The 19,186-nt window shown below is 36.5% G+C and overlaps 1 protein-coding gene across 12 annotated transcripts in view; it reads left to right on the top strand.

Moving 5' to 3' along the window:
• RMDN2 (regulator of microtubule dynamics 2) overlaps window positions 1-19,186 on the top strand; it is an 85,697-nt gene that overhangs the window by 7,220 nt on the left and 59,291 nt on the right. For 11 of the 12 annotated variants that reach the window (XR_005212371.1, XM_037807022.1, XM_037807021.1 and 8 more), the window contains exons 2-3: window positions 3,457-3,921; window positions 18,147-18,321. Coding sequence is in view for 11 of the 12 variants with exons in the window: in XM_037807022.1 (XP_037662950.1) it covers window positions 3,473-3,921; window positions 18,147-18,321 (624 nt within the window). In the remaining variant the exon portion in view is untranslated. Of the gene's footprint in view, window positions 1-3,456; window positions 3,922-10,665; window positions 11,614-18,146; window positions 18,322-19,186 lie in introns of all 12 variants that reach the window. The other variant, XM_037807031.1, reaches the window with a different exon arrangement.

The following is a 19,186-nucleotide window of genomic DNA, read 5'->3' as shown; positions in this document are numbered from 1 at the left end:
TGCTTCATTTATCCAGAATAAGTTAAATGATATTCAGTCTTTTCTATATAAGGATGCATATTATTAGAAAATACGTATATATTAGGAAATTGTATGACAAAATAATTCTAAAAGTAAACTTTACCTAGAAAATTCATCATATGTGGAAAAATATTATGAGGCTTCTCTTTTAACCATTGTATCCCCAGCACCTAATGCAATGCCTGTTATATAAACATTTGTTGACTAAACAATGAATGAATACTATATAAATGATGCATATTGCATATGTTATTTTGAGGAAAGTAAACAATTTTTTAAAAAATATTATGTAACCCAAGATGCTGTATTGAAGTAAAATGTGTACAAGACTTTGAGTGAAAAAAAAAAATCAAAAATCAAACTTCTGTTCCCAGCTCTGTAGCTGAACTTTGGGCTTGACCTTACTCATCTAATAAAGAAGTTAGAGCATGGATTTATAAGTGCTTTCCTTGTTTTAAATTCCATGGCTTTTGACTAGGCATATGATTGTCTTATATGGATAGAATGTTTAAGTGTGTGTTTCATAGATGTCAAGTGTTTGGTCAGTGTGTTTGATTAATAATTCAGTTAGTGGATTGTGAGTGATTGTATGATTGCATGATAGTATTGTATGACTATTGTACAGTGTATGTAAAAATGAAAAACAAGAACAAGAAAAAGTTAGGCGTTTTAAAAAAAATAGAATATATGGAACTGGCAGTTAACCCAAAAGATATTTTATTAGATTTTTGTGAACTTCTTTTTTCCTTTCATCTCATTAAATTTCTTTATGGTAGAAATTTGGTAATATACTAAATTTTCAAAGTATGCATTATATTAAGGTTCTCAGAAATCATTTACTACTATGGATTAATTCAAAGAGGAATGAAACGTTTTGTAAAAGCTGATAGAGATTCCTAAATATTATTTTTAGAGAAGTGGCATTTTATGGACTCCTGTACACTGAATTCCCTGTAAAATGTCAGATTATTAATTATTGCCTTTAATTCCTTCTCCAGTTGTTCCAGAGGCTGCAGTGCTGTGTTAATGTGGTTCTTGCAAAAGTGGTTGTGGTTGGGCGACGGTCAAGCAAACACAAAATACCCTCTACAGATTAACTTCCAGTAATAGACACTTTATCATTATTTTTAACATTTCTCCAAAGTTGTTGACAAAGTTTCAAATATGTTAAACTGTATTTTAAAAATAGAGAACACCTGTTTAGGAAAGATGGAAATTGATGAGGAAACAATTTGGGGGATTTCAAAGTCTGTAAAAATGTCTCACTATATTTATCTCACTAATTACAAAAGTTTATCCTAATACTGTTATACTTCCTGCCCATTTCAAAGTCTCAGAAGGAAGGGGACTTTATATTAATGTTTTCCTTTAATGGTCTTTTGTCTTTGAGAACAGAACAGGTGCTAAAAGTAGTTGAAGATGGGATTTGCTGTAGAAGGATTTATGGTGGCAATTAGTCCAAGTGGCTCAGTTTATGTTGGAAGTGAGGTGGTTCAGATCCTGGGCCTTGAATGCAAAAAGATGAATGATCAGAAAGAGAAAGGATGTCAAAAGAAATGACTTTATTATTATTAAAAAAAAAGTGAAAATTTGAAGGGAAAAAAACCAAAAACATTGAGACTTCATACATAGAAGCAGAGGAAGAAGAAAGGGGACAAAAACTGCATAGATATTAGCATTTCTTGGATCACAAACTTGCCAATGCTTGCCAGTATATATATATATATATATTTATATTTATATTTATATTTATATTTATATTTATATTCAGTTTTATTGAGATGTAGTCACATATCATACAGTCATCTGTGGTATACAATCAACTGTTCACAGTACCATAATATAGTTGTACATTCATCACCCCAATTTATTTTTTGAACATTTTGCTTATACCAGAAAAAGTAAAAATAAGAATAAAAAGATAAAAGTAAAAAAGAACACCCAAATCATCCCCCCCTGCCGCCCTATTTTCCATTTATTTTTTGTCCCCATTTTTCTACTCATCCATCCATACACTGGATAAAGGGAGTATGATCCACAAGGTTTTCACAATCACACTGTCACCCATTAGAATCTACATTGTTATATAATTGTCTTCAAGAATCAAGGGTACTGGGTTGGAGTTTGGTAGCTTCAGATATTTGCTTCTAGCTATTCCAAAACATTAAAACCTAGGAGGTGTTATCTATATAGTGCATAAGAATGTCCACCAGAGTGACCTTTCAACTCCATTTGAAATCTCTCAGCCACTGAAACTTTATTTCGTTTCATTTTGCGTCACCCTTTTGGTCAAGAAGATGTTCTCAATCCCACGATGCCAGGTCCAGATTCATCCCTGGGAGTCATATCCTGCATTGCCAGGGAGATTTACACCCCTGGGAGTCGGGTCCCACATGGGGGGAGGGCAGTGAGTTCACCTGCCGAGTTGGTTTAGCTGGAGAGAGAGAGAGGGCCACATCTGAGCAACAAAGAGATACTCAGGGGGAGACTCTTAGGCACCATTATAAGCAGGTTTAGCCTCTCCTTTGCAGTAAAGAGCTTATAAGGGCAAGCCCCAAGGTAGGGGGCTCGGTGCACCAAGCCGTCAGTCCTCAATGTTTGTGAGAACATCAGCAACAGCCCAGGTGAGGAAGTCCAACACTTCCACATTTTCCCCCCAGCTCCTCGGGGGGCCCTGCATATATATTTTATTCTCTGCCCAAATTACTTTGGGATGTGTCGCTATTCACACTAACCTATACAAACCTACCAGGTCTCATTTCCTGTTCAAAGTTCCATGTAATTATGATATTTGAACAAACTGTACGAGTTAAATTGTTTAGGAAATATAAACCCTTGGTCTCACATGGAAGTTGAAGTTTTAAAACACAGTCAATATTGTCCTTTACCCTTTTTGTCAGCATATTTTAAATCCCAAAGCCCTGGGTTTTTAAATATTTTGTCTTATTACTCTACATTTAAGCACTAACTGGAAGTCGTGCTAAGGAAGAGCTTCTTGGCCTGCTTTAAATACTAGCTAAGATCCAGACATCGGCACACCAAGTAATTTTATACACATAAAAGGTTTAGACACAGTTAAGAATAATTTGAATTCTTAGCTTTCTCAGAAATTTACAGTGCTGTTTTACCTCTATCAAATCCTCTTAAAAATACAGTAAAGAGTAAATTTCAGATCAGCATTTGGAATACAAATTCTGAATTAAAGTAGATATTACTTTATTCTAGACTTCAGTGATGTCCTTAAAATAAATATTTTCATTGGGCCACATACATTATAGAGGTAACTACTCACAATATATTTTGGTTTATGATTTATCAAGTGTTTTTTTTTTTTGACGATACAGACCTAGCTTTGTTGATTGAAAAAGCACTAATACTTTTGTTGCGGACAAAGATTGAAAGAACATTCATTTACATTTACACTTTTAATTTTAGAAACAAAAACCAAGAGATGCTGCATTCCACAAAAAAAGAACTGATACTTGGCATCCTGGTGGGCGCTGCTGGAATTAGCTTGCTTCTGTGGTACCGCAAGGTCCGTAAACCCAGGAAAGCAATGAATTTTCCTAGTTTTTTTCCTCTGGGTGATGCATTTCATCCGTTGACTTTGCAAGACGAAATGCCTAATGACCATGGAACGGCGGCGATCTTCCAAGGAAGGCAACTTCAGATCCTGGAGAAGTTGAATGAATTACTCACCAGTATGGAAGAACTCAGAGAGGAAATCAGATTTCTAAAAGAAACTATGACAGAGCTGGAGGAGTATGTACAAGAGGAGCTTGGAGGAAAGATAAGTGTTCATAGGATAAGTCCTCAGCACAGAGCTAGGAAGAGAAAGCTTGCCACAGTGCAAAGTTCAGCCACAAGTTATAGTTCAGAGGAAGCAGAAAGTGAAGGAGGGTAAGTTTGCTTAAGACATTTCCCATGTTGAATTGATTATTCATTGCATTTTTGCTACTATTTAGATATTTTCATTATGTATTTCCTGTCATATATTCTTCTATGAACAAGACATGAAAAGGATTGATTATGATTATTTTGACTTAGATTATAATTAAAGTCATATTCAATAGCGGTCAGTATTAAAGATAGTTTAGACCTTGTAGACAAAACCAATATAAATAACTTACTAGTACCAGGTGGCATCATTGAAGTATTGAGGAAGACGATAATTGTTTGCCAAAATGTGTAACATATTTTTATGTGTTGTATTTATGTGACTCCTTATATAAGATCTCCCTAGACCAGCACTGTTCCATAGAATTGTCTGTGATGATGGAAATGTTCTGTATCTGTGCTGTCCAATGTGGTAGCCATTAGTCATGCGTGGCTATTAAGCACTTGAAATGTGGCTAGTGCAACTGAGGTACTGAATTTTTTATTTTAATTAATTTAAATTTAAAGAGCCACATGGGGCTAGTGGCTTCTGAATTGGACAGCACATAGTTCTAGAAAGATTGGAGACCATTTAAGTGATTCAGTTTCATCCTCCCATGAGGTAGGTCTAACCCTAAGAACATAGATAATATTGTTTTAGTGGGGGGAACAAACGACTTACAAATGAAGAAATTGTGCCTGAATGGTGTTTTTGAGACGTAAAATAGGCAGGTAAATAAAAGAGCCTAGTGAATATGACATAGCATGGAATTCTTGAGGAAGGGACCCTATCTTTTCATCGTTGTATTTGTAAACACCTTATTCTTGTGCCTAATACAGCATAGAATAAATGCAAGTTAATGTTTCTGAAATGAATGAGTTATCTACTAAATGATCATAGAATTGGGCAAAGGGATCTGGAGAAAGGAAACAAAGGATGGGATAAAAGGGTAATTTCATAAAGAAGTGTAGGTAATTGATCACGTCTTTGGAGGTCAGTCCTAGAACTGGAATTAGTTCTGTTTGTATGAACTGGAAAAATTATGTGAGAAATCTTTCAGATAGGAGGAGCCACAAATGATGATTCTACATAATAGCAAGGTCTTAAAAATTTGTGTTCCTGTATTAAATCAAAACAAAATAAAACAAACAAAAAACCCTTTAGACCAGTTTTAAAATAGGCAAGTGAAGTGTTTAAAAGGACTCTGAAATGATTCCAAATAATTCAGAACTGTAACTCAGAAAAGAGACTTGATAATTGTTAAGGTTATAGAGAACATCAGGCTATTACTCCAATTAAGCGGAAAATCCCAGTATGATGTTGTGCACCTTTGAGAGTTATTGAAACCAGCCAGATGGTTATCCTACTCTGTGAGACTATTGTGTTTCCTCATCGGGAGTCTCATGTGCAGTTCTGGCAGCCTAGAAAGGGTGTAATAAACTAGGGACTAGCCAGAGAAGACCCACTGGACGATGGGGGAGGTGGTAGCCCCGGGAAAGGGTGAGCAGCCTTAATTTGAAAAGGTCCTGGGTAAGTTGAGCACCAATTTTTTTCAAGAAATTCTAAAAATCTTGAAAGAGAGACAGCCTTGAAAATCGATATAAGTTTAGGACAAATAAGATAATTATGGGACTTAACCTCAAGAATTGTATAGGCATAATTTTTTACATAGATTCAAAGAGGATTTGAGAAATTTATGAATGACAGGCATACACAGTGTTGAACTGTGTCCCCCCAAAAGACATGTTCAAGTTCTAAGCCCTGGTCTTATGTGTGTGACCTTCTATGGAAATAGGATCCTTGAAGATGTTTATTAAAAGGAGGTCAAACTGGATTAGTGTGTGCCTTAATTCAATATGATTGGTGTCCTTATAAGAAGGGGAGAAGAGGCAGACAGAGACCCAGAGGAGCATGCCACACGAAGATGGAGGCAAAGAAAGAAGGCCATGTGGAGGTGGGGGCAGAGATGCATCCACAAGCCAAGGAACACCAAGGATTGCCAGCAAACTCCAGAAGCCAGAAGAGGCTCCAGGTTTCAGATGGAGCATGGCCCTGCAGATCTTCAGTTTTAGACTTCTAACCTCCAGAACTGTGAGACAATAAATTTCTGTTGTCTTAAGTCTCCTACTTTATGATGTTTTGTTACGGCAGCCCTCGGAAACCAAGACACATAGCTGTTAAGAAAAACTAGACATATCCAGATTTTAAGATCCATGTCAGGTAAGACATTCCCTCTTCTTGCTTAATCCTAGGTGCCTTTGTTAGCAGTGAAGCCCTGGAGTAGGTGTAAAACAGCCCTAATGATTTGGAATAGATGGCAGTGAATGGCACTTAATAAAGTAAAGGCAGAGAAAATTTTTCCTATTTAGCCCCATTTTAAGAAAATAAATAAAATAAGCAAACAAATAAAAACTAAAAAACCTGGATTCAACAAAATAAGATAAAGATTTAACACATCTTTTAAAATAAATACTTAGGAACAAACTTTTTAAATAAATTAAATATTAAAAAAAAAAAAAAAAAACCCAAAGCCTTTTAAAAGTATATTTGCATAAATTTGAAATTACCTGTCCTTTTATAACCTCCCATGGGACAGAAATGACTGGCCATGGGGAGATACAGTCATAACCCCATTATCTCATTTAAGGTGAGTTCAATTCACAGTGTCCTTGATAGCAAAATTAACCACAAGAACATGTTCTCTCTGTAAAATTTATCTTTTGGGAGAGATGCCCATAGATTTTCATGTGACTTCTTTTAAAATCAAATATCAGTCACAATTGATTAATCCTCTTAGTTTTCCACAAAAAAAGGAAAAATATATCTATCCTTAATTGTTGACAAAAACATGAGTGTCGGACTCATGCAATTTGGGAAGATCAATAGATCACATTTTCTTGGAGTTTCATATATGGAAGTGGAGAAGTCAGATGGTTGAATTGATCCAACTTTGAGAATTTGCAAGTGGGTTTGATAGGCAAAAGCTGAGGACCTTGAGAGTACAGGTAAGAAAATAAGTCATCTAATGTTGTTAGAACACACCTATACATGTTTACCTAAAATATGCACTTTTTTGTTTCTTTTGTTTTGAAGACTGCTCCTAACTTATTATTGGATCAATTCAAATAATCCCTTGACTGTGTATTGGTTCTACATCTTAACTGAATACTTAGCATTTAATAACTACTATCTAGTGAATTTTATTAGCCTTCTTCCTTTTAAAGGGATTAATGTGTGGATCAGGAATTCTAGAAATAGCCTATCAAATTATTTGGCAATCCCAAAGCAACATTTCTTGTACTTTTCAAGTCACATACAGATAACCATGCCGAGTAACAAACATCAAAGAGTTAACCTATGTGGAAAGAGTTTAATGTTGTAATGTAATGGGTTAAGTAATTTACATTCTTTACACTCAGATTAGCTAAAGATAACTGCATTTTTCTTGGTAACTGAATTCAGAATGGGTCATGAGCTCTGTTTTGGCTAATGTGGGAAACAAACTTGCCAGTTCAAGTTAACTCAAGTTAGCTCCTATCTAGAGCTCATCTCTGTGCTAAAGATTCAGTCACAGTCTGAGTTCTCCCCCTTCCTTTCTCCTTCCCCTCAGGTGCATTCTAGGTTCCTAAAGGGACTTACCATCTAGGCACCAGGAGGAAGGACACTTAGCCCTGGGATCATTCAGTGTCAGACTGGAAGCTGCTGTGCAGTAACGCAAAGGCCCTTCGAACTTGATTCTGCTGGTTGTTCACCTCTCAGATGTTCTAGAACTGAGCTACTCAAATGTGATCTGTGGACCAGCAGCATCAACATCCATCTAGCCTGGGAGTTTGTTGGAAATGCACATTCTCTGGCCCTACCCAAGACCTAGTGAATTGGAATCTCTGGGGGGTAGTGCCCAGGAATCTGCATTTTAACTAGCTCTCCAGGAATGCACCCAAAAATTTGAGAAGTTTTGAGATTTCCTAACATCCAGCTGAGATATGGTGAGATTGTAGTTTTGATGAGATTGCAGGTAAACAAGGTGTTCCTGGGGCATGATGAGGCATCAGGATGGAGTATTGATTTTGGTGGGAATAGAGGGACAATAGTAGGAAAAGAGCAGGTTCATGTGACCATGGGGCATGATGTAAGCAGAAGGTGCCAGGGTAATGGAACTAATAGGATAAAGAGAATTGGGAACGGAGGAGGTGTATGTTTTAGGTGTTTACCATTATGAAGGGTTACTACCTTTTTGGGGTTCAGTATAGGTCTAATTTTAGTACTTTTAAAACAAGGCAATGGGGACACAGTTTAAGGACATCTAAAGATTTAGATAAGTTCTCTACCCAGAACAATCTACAACAACCTCTAGCTATTACCCACACTAGTATGAGATTTCTTTTCCTTTCAAATGTCTGGGCTCTTCTCCCACCACACACACACTCAAACACCTGTTGTTGGGGTGGATGATCGTTTCTTTGCTTCAGTGGGGGCAATGGTCAGCCCTCTTATATCCCTTGGGCAGAACTGATTGGTCATGTTGAGATCTAGTCAGAACCTTCTCATCTCCTTTGGACTGTCTCACGGGGCAGGTGCTTCTTTGGAGGACCTTTGGTGTCAGCGTTAAACCTCAAACGGGCCCAGTTTTGAAGAGAGAAATTTCTTCTAGGAACCTCACAAGCATTACATATTCTATTGATACGATTTATAAAAGCTGTCCTTTTGGAAAAGACAATCATAGATCTTAGTGTGACTGAGAGACTGTAGACTACAATCTCACAAAAAAGGGTTAAAAATGATCGATTTCTGTAGGAGAGACAGTCCTTTCATGCTCCTGCACGTCTCGCCGGGTGTGCCAGTATAGGAGGCCCTGACCACCACTTTACCTGGGCTGATTCTCAGGGTCTTGGTAGGAAACCTTGAAGAATGAGGTAGACAAAGAGCAGAATGAGCAGGTTTCCTTACTGCTTGCTCTGAAAGTGGTAGTTCTTCAAGCTCAGTGTTCCTTTTCCTGTAATGCAACCCACGGCAAGTGTGCCTTCTGGGTCTCTTGCCTTGTCCCCGTGAGACTTGAGGTCAAGGGGAGGACATAGGTGCTGCTTGCTCTGCCAGAAGTCCTCTCACTCAGACCCGGGAATCTCATGCCTTCTGCCAGCATCCTTGAAACAGTAACAGACAACCTTATTAGCTTACAAGTAGGGTAAAATTAAATCACAAATCTGACAGTTGTGTGGTGCAAATTAGAAAGCTTTAGTGCTCTGCAAAGCAATTTGTTCAACGGTATCCCAAAATAGAGCATTAGGAAGGAAACAAAGGCATGGCGTGGTAGTAAGTTATAGGCTCAGGGTTTTGGTAGGTAAATGCTAGTATTTAAAGGGGGTGTTTTACGCCATAAGTAATTACACACATCCTTAGGCACCTGCTATGGAGACAGTACTGCTAATTGAGTTGGAAAAGGAGAGGACAGTGTTTCTTGTCTAATAACTTAACTTTGCCTTTGGGTGTACTCTAAGTATTCCAAGGGGTGTTATACAGTGGCATAGCAAATCTGTACATGTGACCCAGACAATCAGATGGCACGTTTCACTGCCAGTCTGGATGAAGATTGTTCCATTTGGGGGACAATGACATTTGCTAGCTGTCTTTTTTTCCTTCTCAATATATCTTAAGCCAAAGTCTGTAACAGTCACTTTTCCAAATCACCAAGGGTTGTAAAAACCTGGGGTAAAGAGTATTCAAATGCAAGAACAATTCGCCAAGCCAGAAGTGTGGCGGGCAGCCAGTGAGAGACAAAGTTCCAAGTAAATGATTGTGCGGGTGTCCTGTAGGCTATTGTCCTGCTGTTTTCTCGCCCCTTGATTTGTTGGCTGGTTCCTTGAACATAATTAAGTTAGAATATATATTCCATGGTCACTCAAATTGCGACTTTTCAGAAAGGTGAGCCACAGAACAATTTTATTCTAAACTGATGTCGTTAGATTCTAGAGTCTGCTGTCATCACATTCTGTGTTATTGCCATGTGAATTCCACATGCAGTCTAGCTTTCAGTCTTCTGATTTGTTCCACCGACACAGGGCATTTACGGTGTAAGGATGATGGCCTAGAAGGGAAGGGAGAGATTTACTTTGGATTAAATTCAATATGGGAAAATGCTTAAGGTAGGCCTTTGAACAACAACAACAACAAAACCCTCTCCATATTCCTTATGCTGAAGGACATTGAAAATATTCATATACCATGTTTAATGCTCCCTTTGGTTTCCCACAATAATTAGTATCTGGAAGGTCTGGATAATTAGCTGAAATATTTTTTCCAGAGAGGTATGCTTCAACCATGGTTAGTATTCTAAAATGGAACTAGTCAACAGGGTATAAATGTATTCCACTTAATTCCTTTACAGTAGTTTATTAATCTCAAACAAATATTACAATTTATTATTTTTAAAACAGGAAGTTTTGCCTTTTTTTCCAGGGGAATCCTTTAGTTCTAAAGCTCTCTCATGTGTTTCCCCTGGTCTTTATTTCTGCCTGCCTCCTTGAGACTTCCAACTTTTCTTCCCAAGGTTTAATGAACTGGGTGGGTGCTGTGTACACAGTTAGAGATAAATTTAGGCTCAGGCATCCTGTTGGGTACATTTGTGTGACCATCAGCATCAGCTGTCATGTTTTTCTTGTTCCCTGTTGTTTCCGTTTTGGTAAAGTGGATATTATTTTTCAGGAACTTGGCAGGTCTTCACCTCTACTCCCTATTTTTTTTTTCCTCATTTGACACTTTTCTCACTCCAGCTGCTGCAAAGAGGATCAGAGCTTCCAACCAAACTGTCCTGAAGAACAAGTCACTTCAGACCCCCTGCACAATGCAGCCACGCTGTCTCTTGGCCTTAAGACACTTCATCCTGCACTGCGGAGAAGGTCATCTGCAGGAAATAAAAGTTTTTTTTCCGCTCGATCAACTACATCTGTTTACTCACCTTTCTCTGGAAGAAGATGCTCTTTATTCCCTAAACTTCAAAAGAGCAATTGTTTTCTTTCTCAGTCTCAAAGTAGAGCTAACTTTGATTCTCAAGAACAAAGATACTTGGAAGATTTAAACCCTTCTACAACTGCAGCTCTTTTTCTCCCTAGACCCCGAGCATATTTCTCTTCCTTTAGGCTCAGTATAATTTCCTGCTACAAAAGTGAAACTTTTTTTGATGCTCAGAGAAGTTTTCAGAACGTTTGTACTTGGAATGAAATGCAAACCTTTTCTGAAGACTCAGGTACTGCTGGTGCTGAAAAATATAGAAAACTATCTGCTCCTGAATATTACAGTAAACATTTTATAAATCTCGGAACAAGACACACTTCTTCAGTCCGTAGGAACACTGTTGATGCAGCTACCCATCGCCGACCATCAGCGACTTCCGTTTCTCATCCAAGTGTTTCCTCTTCCTGTCAAAAAAATGGGATTGCCACTGATATTCATGACAGACACCAATTAAAGAAAGATTTGAAAAATTCCATTCCTTCTGGTTCTCAAAGTCCAAATCATTCTCCAGCAACAACTCACCAACATCCCTACCAAAGTGTAACTTTTAATCACCTCTCTAATGCTGGATTTCCTTCAGTTTTTAAGAATGCTGCTTGCTTTATCCCATCTGAAAGTGAAGTTACCTCAGGCTCCTTTGAAGATGAAAACGTTTCTGATGCATATCATGAAGACAAATCTTCAGCTACTGAAAGTCCTAAAATAAGGTCACTTCAGACTTTAGCCTCTCTCCAAAGGACAGCTCAAATCCCCAGGCACTCTCGATAGTCTGTGGACATACTGTGCAGTTCTCACAGAAGCCCCTTCCCCTCACTTAAGTTAGAATAAATCATACAATATGTGGCCCTTCACTTAGCTTAGTAGTTTAAGTTTCATCTATGTGGTAGCATTTGTCAATACTCAATTCCTTTTTATTATCGAATAATATTCCATTGTATGCATGTACCTCATTTTGTTTAGTCAACTGATGAACTTTTGGGTTGTTTCCACTTTTTGGTTTTTATGAATAATGCTGCTATGAACATTCCTTTACAGGTTTTTGTGTGGACATATGTTTTTATTTCTTTGGGGCATATACTTAGGAATGAATTACTAAGTTATATTGTAATTCCCTGTTGAACATTTTGAGGAACTGCTAATGTATTTTCTAAACTGCCTGTACCATTTTTATAATCACACCAGCAATATATGAGGGTTCTAATTTCTTCACATCCTTGTCAGCACTTGTTATTGCTGTTTTTTTTTATTTTAACCATCCTAGCAGGTGTGAAGTGATATCTCAATATGCTTTTGATTTACGTTTCTCCAGTAACTAATGATGTTGAGCATCTTTTTATGTGCTTATTGGCCATTTCCGTACCTTCTTTGGAGAATTGTCTATTCAAAATTTTTTGCCAATTTTTTTAATTGGGTTGTAGTTTTATTGTTGAGTTGAATCATGAGTTGTTTATATATTCTGTATACAAGTCCCTTTTCAGATATAAGATTTGCAAATATTTTTTCCCATTCTGTGGGTTGTCCTTTAAAGCACAAAAATTTGTAATTTTGATGACATCCAGTTTATTTCTTCTTTTGTCATTTGCACTTTTGGTGTCATATCTAAGCAACCATTGCCAAGTCCAAGGTCATGAAGATGTATTCCTATGTTTTCTTTTAAGAATTTTATAGTATTAGCACTTACATTTAGGTTTTTGACCCAGTTTGAGTTAATTTTTGCATATAGTCTCAGGTAGGGGGGTTCAACTTCATTCTTTTGCAGGTGAATATCCAGTGTTCCCAGCACCATTCTTTCCCCCATTGAATTTTCTTGGCACTCTGTCAAAAAACAGTTAACCATAAACGGAAGGGTTTATTTCTGGTCCCTTAATTCTATTCCAATGATCTTTAAGTCTATCCTATTCCAGTATCACACTCTCTTGATTACTGTAGTGAAATTTGAAATTAAGAAGTGTGTGTTTTTTCAAAATTGCCAGGATTGTTTTGGCGGTTTTATGTTGCTTGCATTTCCATATGAATTTTAAAATCAGCTTGTCTATTTCTGAAGGAAAAAAAACTACCTGGGATTTTGATAGGAATCGCATTGAACTCTAGATCAATTTAACCATACTAAGTCTTCCAGTCCATGAACATGGGATATCTTTTCACTTATTTAAGTCTTTCATTTCTTTTAACATTGTTTGGTAGTTTACAGTATACAAGTCTTACACTTCATTTGTTAAATGTACTCCTAAGTATTTTATTCTTTTGATGCTATTGTAACTCAAATTTTCATTTCATTTTCAGATTGCTCACTGCTAGTGTTATAGAAATACAATTGAATTTTATGTGTCAGTCTCATAGTCTCTAACCTTGCTGAACTTAATCTTTAGTTCTGATAATTTTTTGTGTGTGTGGATTCACAGGATTTTCTATATACCAGATCATGTCCTGCCAATTGAGATGGCTTTTCTTCTTTTTTTCCATTCTGGGCAGCTCTGATTTTATTTTTTTGTCTAAGTGCTTGGTTTCTTCTTGAGCAGTTTTAGTGAGTTATAGTTCTCTGGATAGTTGTCTATTTCATTTAATTTCCAAATGTATTTGCATAAAATTGTTCATCATTGTCTATTATTTAAAATCTGTGCCCTAACTGTAGTAATAATGACTTCGTTTCATGCCTAATGTTGTTTATCAGTGACTTCTCACTTTCTTCTCTTACTTTCTCTTACCTGTGATTATGTGGATATGTGTTTTCTAAATTAGTTTTAAACTTTTGAAATATAATGTACTTGCAAAAATGCAATGAATTTTTACAGTGAATTTAACTGTGAAACCAGCACCCAGGTTAGAGGCAGAATATTATCAGCACCTCAGTTTATTCCCAACATGCCCCCTTCCAATTACCCCTTGCCTCTGGCTCCAATAAGAATAACCACCTTGATTTCTAAAAGCATAGATTAGACCCACTTGTTTTTCTACTTTATACAAATGAAATCATATATTTATGTAAAACTTTTACATGAAATCATTTGTGTCCAGCTTCTTTCAACTAATAGGTTGTGATATTCATCTGTTTTGTTGTGTGCAGTTGCAGGTCATTCATTCTTATTGCTAAATAGTCTTCCATTGTATAAATAGACCACAGTATTTAAGCATTCTACTCTTGATAAGCATTTGGGTAGTTTCCAGTCTAGGGCTTTTATGATTGGGTAGATAGCTAGGAGTGAAATTACTGGATTATAGAGTATGCGTATGTCAGCTTTAGGATATGCAGCCGAACTTATTTCCAAATAGTTATCTAATTTACATCAGCCATACATGAGAGCTCCATTTTCTTCACATCTTCACGTCCTCACCAACACTTGGTATTTTTTATCTTTTTCTTTTTAATCATTTTGGTAGCTAAATAGTTGTAAAGGTGTTTTTAAATTCTATTTTTAAATAGTGATTTTTTTTTTCCTGTTTTTAGTGGTGATTTCTAATTTAGTTACATTGACATCAGAGAACTTGGTCTGTATGATAGAGATTGTTACCTTTTGAGGTTTGCTTTGTGGACTTGTGTACATGGTGGTTTTGTAAATGCTGGAGAAGAAAGTGTTCTCCAGGATTTGATGTCTGATTCTAGATATGTTGGTTGGATTCAAGCTGGTTAATTTTAATATTTAAATTTTCTGTATTTTCTTACTATTTTTCATATATCTAGCAACTACTTAGAATATTATGTTAGATATCTCCCATTCTGATTCGGATTTGTTTATTTTTCTTTTATCTCTGTCAGTTACTGTACTTAGTATATTTCAGGCTTGTGTTTTCAGAAGCATGCAAGTCTAAAACCACTCTAACTTCTCGTGGATTGAACGATTTGGCATTATTATATGTCCCTATTTAGATTAAATGATTTTTTTCCATAAAGAAATTGTGTCTAATATTAATCCAGTTACTTTCTTTTGGTTACTATTTTCCTGTTACCTCTCCGATGTATAGAATTTGATTAAAAACCATCTTTAACTCATGATTATTCACTTGTTTATTGTTTTTCTAAATAATGTAAGAAACATGCATGAATCACCTCTTAAAACAAAAGATGGGACCTAGTCAATCAAACCATTTGGCTGCCCTGCCTCCCCTCACCTGTTGGTAACTATCTTTCTCCATCTAGATTGTTCATTCCTTGCTTTGCTTTCTATATAGCTTTAACATAGAAAACATTTATTCATTCCGTCTCCTTTTGTACAAATGGAATTATGGGTCCTTGAGTATATAAAAGTTCAAAGTCAGGAGGTAATGCCAAAGCACTTTCTTGGTTGGTTTCACCAATTTACTTTCACGTCATATCTTGTGGATTGACATCTTACACAACTCTTGGTATCATCAGATGTTTTAAATTTTGGAAATCAAATAGACATAAAACACCATCTCTTTGTGATCTTTATTTTTATTTCCTGAATCACTAGTGAATGTTGGACATCTTTTATATGTTCATTGGCTATATGTATTTTCTCATTTTGGAAATGCCTATTTATATATCATGAGCATATTTCTATTGATTTTCTTGTGCTTTTCTAATTGAATTTTAGGAAATATTTATGTATTCTTGATATTAATCTTTGTCAGTTGTATTACAAAATATCTATTCCCAGTTTTTAATTTGTCTGTTTTCATTTTTGAATCAATTTAATGTAGTCAAATTTATTAATCTTTTATTTTACAGTTAGTGCTTTTGTGTTTTGTTTAAGAAATTTTTCCCTATCCCAAGGATTAAAAGCTATTACCTGTATTTTCTAGTAAAAGTTAAAAAATATTTTTAAAACTTAAGACCTTATATCATCTAGAGTTGTGTTTTTCTTTAACATGATTATGTTAGCATTTCAATTTCATCTTTTTTCATAGAAATAGCCCTTTTTTTCTCCAGCTCAATCCTTTAATTTCCCATTGATCTGACATGCCAGCTGTGTTGTATACCACATTTCCATATATGCATGGGTCAGTTTCTGGGTTCTGTTCTGTTTCACCACTCATTTATCCTTGTGCCAATATCACACTGTCTTTAATTATTATAGCTTTATGATAGGTCCTAATATCTGGTTGGGTGAGTGTCCTCTCCTTGCTCTCTTTATTCAAGAGCACCTTGGCTATTCTAGGTTCATTATTCTTCCGTATAACTTTTAGAAAATTCCTGATTTTTTTTTTAACTGGAGTTGCATTGAATCCATAGACTGATCTGGAGAGAATTCATATCTTTATGCTACTGGGTTTTCCTAGCCATGAGCTTGATATATTTCTCTACGTATTTAGGTCTTTTTAAAACATCTTTTGATACAGCTTTTATGATCTTCTCCATAGAATTTTCACATGCCTTTTATTAGATTGATTCCTAGGTGTTTCACATTCTCTGAGATCATTATAAATGGAGCATATTCTTTATAAATAGCAATAAAACTGACTTTCTTATGTTATTCTTATATCCAGCCAACTTGCTAAACTCTCTAGTTATTCTCACAGTTTGTAAATTCCTGTAGGTTTTCCATGTAAAGAATGAGAAGGTGATATTTGAACAAGGACATGAAGTACATAAGAACATAGTAGGCAGAAGGAACTGCAAATGCAAAGGTCTTAAGGCAGGAATGTGACTGATGTGTTCAAGGAATGGCAAGGAAGCTGGAGTGCCTGGAGTGCTGTGAGCAAACTGGGGAGTGGCGGGAAACCGGGTCAGAGGGAGGGGCCAGGGCTTGTGAGGCCCTGTGGGCCGCAGTGAGGACTTAGGTTTCACTCTTAGTTGGACATCCATTGGAAGGTTTCTAGCACAGGAATGACATGATCTAACTCAAGTTTATAAAGAATCATTCTGGCTACTGTGTTGAAAATAGACTATTTGGGTCATGGACAAAAGCAGGAAGACATGAGGGGAAGTCATGCAGAGGTAGTGAGAAGTGGCTGAACTTGGATATATTTTTAAGGTAGTACCAACAAGATTTACCAACAGACTGGTTATGGCTTTGAAGGAAAAAGAGTCAAGGATGTTTTTGAGGTTTTTGGTTTAAGCAAAAACTGGAAGAATGGAGTTTCCCTTTATAGTGAATTTTGTTGAAGAATTTGGTTGTTATTTCACATATAATAACTTTGAAAGAAGTTTATTTGGAGTCTTAATATTGGAAATAGTTGTACTTCTCCTGAAAACTTGATTTATCAAAAGGGACTGTGAGTTATGTGACTTATTGCATTGCCTCATAGAAGATGTAGAGCCCATTTGTGTCCCTTATAGCAAATGTACAGATTTCTAAAGTATGTTTTGTTTTTTCTATTGACCTCATTCACTTTGGCCTTGCTTTTATCTTTTTTTTTCTCACTGCTTCTATGTTAACTCTAATTTGTTCTCTTTTGTGTTACATAGCCCTATAGAAGTCCTTAAAATATTTTTAGAGCAAGGCAGGGTTTGAATAAATAAAAATAAATTGTTTCCATTGAATGCCACCAAAAATGAAATGGTAGAGGGTACGTTAATTTTTAAAAACTAAGTTAAAAAGTTGGAACATCATCTTGAACCATTAAAAAAAAAGGTGGACGTTTGAGTAATGGCTAAGTTCCTACAACCCTCTATTATCCTTTCAGCAAAATTCATTGAGTATACACTGTGTGCCATGTGCTATTCTAGGCACTCGATACATCAGTTAATAAAGCAAAGAACCCTACATCAGGGAGATGCATTCTAGTGGCAGGGGGTAGGCAGTTACTGACAAAAAAACAGCTCATGTAATAGATTAGTAAATTACATAGTCTGTTAGAAGATGATACCTGCAATGGAAAACATGTTAAACATGGGAAGGGAGATTGGAGATGAAGGGAATGTGCTGGGGTGGAGTGGGGAGGTTATAGCACAGAAACAGAGTGGTCTGGATGGGCCACAATGAGAAGGTGACATCAGAGCAGAGAGTTGAAAGAGGTGAGGGGTGAGATATGTAGCTGTCTGAGAGAAGAGCACAGGTCCTGAGGTGGGAGTGTGCTTGGCATGGTTAAGAAACAGGTAGGAGGCCAGGGTGGAGTTGAGTGAGTGAGGAGAGACCGGTAGTCAGTGAGGTACGAGAGCTAATGGGAGTGGGGGAGAAATCACACAGGGCCTTATAGACTGCCCTTAGGACTGGGTGAACAGGAGTGTCAGCACAGGGTTTCACGCAGAAAAGTAGCATGATTTGGCTTGCATTTTGAAAGGATCACTCTGTTAGAGTCTAGCTTTCAAAGGAGTTGATGATTATTTCTACAATTTTAGGTATATTACAGCTAATACTGACACAGAAGAACAGAGTTTTCCTGTCCCTCAGGCATTTAATGCACATATAGAGGAATTAAATTTAGACATCCTTCTACAGAAGGCAGATCATTTACGTGAGAGTGAGTCTGGAAAGATGGACAGTTTTGAACTACTGTGTGACCACAAAGAAAAGGTAAGAGATGTGTGACAAGAACATGTTTGCATAGTTTTAATTTTTTATTTAATCTGTTATCCCATTTACATTATGACTGTAATAATTGTTTCATAGTTTACGAAGCCTGAAAGAGGAAGAACTGGACATTATGCCAATGCATCTAATACTGCTTTATGGGGTGGGAGGGTGGCACCACATTTTGACTGTTCTGTTTTATAATTAGCAATACAACAGCTATCACTATTTAAAGCTATTTCTACCAGTAGTCATTTTTCAGTGTTCAATGTTGACTCCAAATTGGAAACCCAACCTTCCCACTGCCACCACCAAAGAAAAGCAGGGGTGGGGGCAAGTTGCAATATCCCAGGGAGAAATAAAGTTTGTTATTTCCCATGTTCAATTTAAGCCTAACCTTTGTCGAAAAGTTATATGAAGTTTCCAGGGTTATGTTATTAATTCAAGTGGAAAATGTGGCTTCTTTTTTGAGTATATGCCATCCAACTTACAGATAGTATTTGAAATGCTTATTGTATTGGGGTTATGCAGAGAAATAGAACCAACAGGAGATATATATATATGTATGGAGGGAGAGAAAGAGAGAGAAAGAGAGAAATTAATAATATACACATATATAAAGAGATTAATAATATTCATACATATAGATATTAAGAGATTTATTATAGGAATTGGCTCATATGACTCTGGGGGCTGGTGAGCCCAAATTCCATAGGGTGGGCCTCAAGCTGGAAACTCCGATAAAGGTGATTCTGAAGTCCAGTAACTCCAAACTCCATAGGACAGGCCACATGCTATAAACTCCAGTAACGGTGAAGTTGAATTCCTTTCGGGAAGCTGGCTGACTGGCTGAAGTAGAGAGAAATTC

Source organism: Choloepus didactylus, chromosome 17, assembly GCF_015220235.1.
Source record: "Choloepus didactylus isolate mChoDid1 chromosome 17, mChoDid1.pri, whole genome shotgun sequence".
NCBI lineage: Eukaryota > Metazoa > Chordata > Mammalia > Pilosa > Megalonychidae > Choloepus > Choloepus didactylus.
The sequence above is the reverse complement of the archived record's forward strand: the minus strand, read 5'-3'. Positions and strand labels throughout refer to the sequence as shown.